Raw genomic sequence first — 6,000 nt, 5'->3', positions numbered from 1 at the left:
GTGTGTTTGTGTGTGCGGGCGTGGGTTTGTGTGTGTGTTTGTGTGCGCGGCGTGGGTTTATGTGTGTGTTTGTGTGTGGGTTTATGTGTGTGTGTGTGTGTGCGGGAGTGGGTTTATGTGTGTGTGTGTGTGTGCACGGGAGTGGGTTTATGTGTGTGTGTGTGTGCGCGGGAGTGGGTTTATGTGTGTGTGTGCGCGTTTATGTGTGTGTGTGTGCGTGGGTTTATGTGTGTGTGTGCGCGGGAGTGGGTTTATGTGTGTGTGCGCGGGAGTGGGTTTATGTGTGTGTGTGTGTGTGCGCGGTGTGTGCGTGGGTTTATGTGTGTGTGTGTGCGCGGGTTTATGTGTGTGTGTGTGTGTGCGTGGGTTTATGTGTGTGTGTGTGTGCGTGGGTTTATGTGTGTGTGTGTGCGTGGGTTTATGTGTGTGCGCAGGCGTGGGTTTATGTGTGTGCGCAGGCGTGGGTTTATGTGTGTGCGCAGGCGTGGGTTTATGTGTGTGTGCAGGCGTGTTTATGTGTGTGTGTGGCGTGGTTTGTGTGTGTGTGTGTGTGTCTCTGTGTGCGGGCGTGGGTTAATGTGTGTGTGTGTCTGTGCGTGGGCGTGGGTTTATGTGTGTGTGTGTGTGGGTTTATGTGTGTGTGTGTGTGTGTGTGTGTGTTCTGTGCGAACGGGACGTGGGTTTATGTGTGTGTGTGGGGGGTCGTGGGGCTTATGTGTGTGTGTGTGTGTGTGTACTCACGTGGGCAGAGTTGTTCTGGTTCACAGGAGACAGGAGTCACATTCTGCGGCTCTAGACCTGGAGGTCACTGACAGAGACAGGGGTCAACTTCTGGGGCTCTAGAACAGTAGAGGTCACAGACAGAGACAGACAGGGGTCATAGAGGGGTCGTTCTGGGGCTCTAGAACATAGTAGTCATCTGACAGAGACAGACAAGGGTCAACGTTCTGGGGCTCTAGAACCTAGTAGAGGTCACAGACAGAGACAGACAGGGGTCAACGTTCTGGGGCTCTAGAACCTAGTAGAGGTCACAGACAGAGACAGACAGGGGTCAACGTTCTGGGGCTCTAGAACCTAGTACACAGACAGAGACAGACAGGGGTCAACGTTCTGGGGCTCTAGAACCTAGAGGTCACAGACAGAGACAGACAGGGGTCAACGTTCTGGGGCTCTAGAACCTAGTAGAGGTCACAGACAGAGACAGGGGTCAACATTCTGGGGCTCTAGAACCTAGTAGAGGTCACAGACAGAGACAGACAGGGGTCATAGAGGGGTCAATGTTCTGGGGCTCTAGAACATAGTAGAGGTCACAGACAGAGACAGACAAGGGTCAACGTTCTGGGGCTTAGGAACCTAGTAGAGGTCACAGACAGAGACAGACAGGGGTCATAGAGGGGTCAATGTTCGGGGGCTCTAGAACCTAGTAGAGGTCACAGACAGAGACAGACAGGGGTCAACGTTCTGGGGCTCTAGAACCTAGTAGAGGTCACAGACAGAGACAGACAGGGGTCATAGAGGGGTCAACGTTCTGGGGCTCTAGAACCTAGTAGAGGTCACAGACAGAGACAGACAAGGGTCAACGTTCTGGGGCTCTAGAACCTAGTAGAGGTCACAGACAGAGACAGGGGTCAACATTCTGGGGCTCTAAAACCTAGTAGAGGTCACAGACAGAGACAGACAGGGGTCATAGAGGGGTCAATGTTCTGGGGCTCTAGAACCTAGTAGAGGTCACAGACAGAGACAGACAGGGGTCAACGTTCTGGGGCTCTAGAACCTAGTAGAGGTCACAGACAGAGACAGACAGGTCGGAATCACACCAATACGTATGACCATCAGACTGTTAAACAGCCACCACTAACATTGAGTGGCTGCTGCCAACACACTGACTCAACTCCAGCTACTTTAATAATGGAAATGTATGGAAATTGATGTAAAAAATGTATCACAACCCACTTTAAACAATGCTACTTAATATAATGTTTACATACCCTACATTACTCATCTCATATGTATATACTGTACTCTATACTATCTACTGTATCTTGCCTATGCCGCTCTGTACCATCACTCATTCATATATCTTTATGTACATATTCTTCATCCCTTTACACTTGTGTGTATAAGGTAGTTTTTGTGATATTGTTAGGTTAGATTACTTGTTGGTTATTACTGCATTCTCGGAACTAGAAGCACAAGCATTTCGCTACACCTGCATTAACATCTGTTAACCATGTGTATGTGACAAATACATTTGATTTGATGTGGCCAGGGTTAAACAGTCAGAGTTGATGTGGGACAAGTAAACACATGGAGACAGGAGTATAGAGGTGTATTTAATATGGAGGAGTATAGAGGTGTATTTAATATGGAGACAGGAGTATAGAGGTGTATTTAATATGGAGACAGGAGTATAGAGGTGTATTTAACATGGAGACAGGAGTATAGAGGTATATTTAATATGGAGGAGTATAGAGGTGTATTTAATATGGAGACAGGAGTATAGAGGTGTATTTAATATGGAGACAGGAGTATAGAGGTGTATTTAATATGGAGGAGTATAGAGGTGTATCTAATATGGAGACAGGAGTATAGAGGTGTATTTAATATGGAGACAGGAGTATAGAGGTGTATTTATGGATATGGATTTAATATGGAGGAGTATAGAGGTGTATTTAATATGGAGGACAGAGGTGTATTTAATATGGTGACAGGAGTATAGAGTTGTATTTAATATGGAGGAGTATAGAGGTGTATTTAATATGGAGACAGGAGTATAGAGTTGTATTTAATATGGAGGAGTATAGAGGTGTATTTAATATGGAGACAGGAGTATAGAGTTGTATTTAATATGGAGGAGTATAGAGGTGTATTTAATATGGAGACAGGAGTATAGAGGTGTATTTAATATGGAGACAGGAGTATAGAGGTGTATTTAATATGGAGACAGGAGTATAGAGGTGTATTTAATATGGAGGAGTATAGAGGTGTATTTAATATGGAGACAGGAGTATAGAGGTGTATTTAATATGGAGGAGTATAGAGGTGTATTTAATATGGAGACAGGAGTATAGAGGTGTATTTAATATGGAGACATGAGTATAGAGGTGTATTTAATATGGAGACAGGAGTATAGAGGTGTATTTAATATGGAGACAGGAGTATAGAGGTGTATTTAATATGGAGACAGGAGTATAGAGGTGTATTTAATATGGAGGGAGTATAGAGGTGTATTTAATATGGAGACAGGAGTATAGAGGTGTATTTAATATGGAGACAGGAGTATAGAGGTGTATTTAATATGGAGGGAGTATAGAGGTGTATTTAATATGGAGACAGGAGTATAGAGGTGTATTTAATATGGAGACAGGAGTATAGAGGTGTATTTAATATGGAGACAGGAGTATATTTAATATGGAGACAGGAGTATTTAATATGGAGACAGGAGTATAGAGGTGTATTTAATATGGAGACAGGAGTATAGAGGTGTATTTAATATGGAGACAGGAGTATAGAGGTGTATTTAATATGGAGGAGTATAGAGGTGTATTTAATATGGAGACATGAGTATAGAGGTGTATTTAATATGGAGACAGGAGTATAGAGGTGTATTTAATATGGAGACAGGAGTATAGAGGTGTATTTAATATGGAGACAGGAGTATAGAGGTGTATTTAATATGGAGACAGGAGTATAGAGGTGTATTTAATATGGAGACAGGAGTATAGAGGTGTATTTAATATGGAGGAGTATAGAGGTGTATTTAATATGGAGACAGGAGTATAGAGGTGTATTTAATATGGAGGAGTATAGAGGTGTATTTAACATGGAGACAGGAGTATAGAGGTGTATTTAACATGGAGACAGGAGTATAGAGGTGTATTTAATATGGAGACAGGAGTATAGAGGTGTATTTAATATGGAGACAGGAGTATAGAGGTGTATTTAACATGGAGACAGGAGTATAGAGGTGTATTTAATATGGAGACAGGAGTATAGAGGTGTATTTAATATGGAGACAGGAGTATAGAGGTGTATTTAATATGGAGGAGTATAGAGGTGTATTTAATATGGAGACAGGAGTATAGAGGTGTATTTAATATGGAGGAGTATAGAGGTGTATTTAATATGGAGGAGTATAGAGGTGTATTTAATATGGAGACATGAGTATAAAGGTGTATTTAATATGGAGACAGGAGTATAGAGGTGTATTTAACATGGAGACAGGAGTATAGAGGTGTATTTAACATGGAGACAGGAGTATAGAGGTGTATTTAATATGGAGGAGTATAGAGGTGTATTTAACATGGAGACAGGAGTATAGAGGTGTATTTAATATGGAGGAGTATAGAGGTGTATTTAATATGGAGGAGTATAGAGGTGTATTTAATATGGAGACAGGAGTATAGAGGTGTATTTAATATGGAGACAGGAGTATAGAGGTGTATTTAATATGGAGACAGGAGTATAGAGTATTTAGAGGTGTATTTAATATGGAGACAGAGTATAGAGGTGTATTTAATATGGAGACAGGAGTATAGAGGTGTATTTAATATGGAGACAGGAGTATAGAGGTATTTAATATGGAGGTATAGAGGTGTATTTAATATGGAGGAGTATAGAGGTGTATTTAATATGGAGTATGTTTTAATATGGAGACAGGAGTATAGAGGTGTATTTAATATGGAGACAGGAGTATAGGAGACAGTATAGAGGTATTTAATATGGAGACAGGAGTATAGAGGTGTATTTAATATGAGGAGTATAGAGGTGTATTTAATATGAAGACAGGAGTGTATTTACCTGGTCATTCATCACAACCATATTACGGCTGAAGAGGTCATGATGTGTGATGATCCCTGTGAACCACTGAGTGGCCGAGTCTTGTCTGTAAACACGAACTCGGTAACCATTTAATGAATATGGACCTGAAGGAGAGGGGACAGGTGCAACATGGTGACACACAGCATCGTGCGGGTTAAACACAGACTGAAACTATTCACTTATTCCACTTCAGATACCATTCAGACATCTGTAGCCTGGCTAGATGTACCAATTCAGACATCTGTAGCCTGGCTAGATGTACCAATTCAGACATCTGTAGCCTGGCTAGATGTACCAATTCAGACATCTGTAGCCTGGCTAGATGTACCAATTCAGACATCTGTAGCCTGGCTAGATGTACCAATTCAGACATCTGTAGCCTGGCTAGATGTACCAATTCAGACATCTGTAGCCTGGCTAGATGTACCAATTCAGACATCTGTAGCCTGGCTAGATGTACCAATTCAGACATCTGTAGCCTGGCTAGATGTACCAATTCAGACATCTGTAGCCTGGCTAGATGTACCAATTCAGACATCTGTAGCCTGGCTAGATGTACCAATTCAGACATCTGTAGCCTGGCTAGATGTTCTTCCTGACCCGCCATACACATTCAATATCAGAGACAGTCTCCTCCTCACAACACACTGACTAACAGACAGCCTCCTCCTCACAACACACTGACTAACAGTCTCCTCCTCACAACACACTGACTAACAGACAGCCTCCTCCTCACAACACACTGACTAACAGTCTCCTCCTCACAACACACTGACTAACAGACAGTCTCCTCCTCACAACACACTGACTAACAGACAGCCTCCTCCTCACAACACACTGACTAACAGTCTCCTCCTCACAACACACTGACTAACAGACTCCTCCTCACAACACACTGACTAACAGACAGTCTCCTCCTCACAACACACTGACTAACAGACAGTCTCCTCTGGTACCAGCAGACACTCTGGCTCTGGTCAACAGTAATATTCTATATAGGGAATAGGGCTCTGGTCAACAGTAGTGTACTATATAGGGAATAGGGCTCTGGTCAACAGTAGTGTTCTATATAGGGAATAGGGCTCTGGTTAACAGTAGTGTTCTATAGGGAATAGGGCTCTGGTTAACAGTAGTGTTCTATATAGGGAATAGGGCTCTGGTCAACAGTAGTGTTCTATA

General features: G+C 42.7%; 1 protein-coding gene across 1 annotated transcript in view; it reads right to left on the bottom strand.

The window, feature by feature from the left end:
• LOC121838826 (probable JmjC domain-containing histone demethylation protein 2C) overlaps positions 1 to 6,000 on the bottom strand; it is a 98,976-nt gene that overhangs the window by 55,696 nt on the left and 37,280 nt on the right. The window contains 4 exon segments of the mRNA XM_042314453.1: positions 738 to 756; positions 873 to 962; positions 1,505 to 1,543; positions 4,801 to 4,925. Of these exon segments, the coding sequence (XP_042170387.1) occupies positions 738 to 756; positions 873 to 962; positions 1,505 to 1,543; positions 4,801 to 4,925 (273 nt within the window).

This window comes from Oncorhynchus tshawytscha, unplaced genomic scaffold (assembly GCF_018296145.1).
Source record: "Oncorhynchus tshawytscha isolate Ot180627B unplaced genomic scaffold, Otsh_v2.0 Un_contig_6536_pilon_pilon, whole genome shotgun sequence".
Classification (NCBI taxonomy): Eukaryota; Metazoa; Chordata; class Actinopteri; order Salmoniformes; family Salmonidae; genus Oncorhynchus; species Oncorhynchus tshawytscha.
The sequence above is the reverse complement of the archived record's forward strand: the minus strand, read 5'-3'. Positions and strand labels throughout refer to the sequence as shown.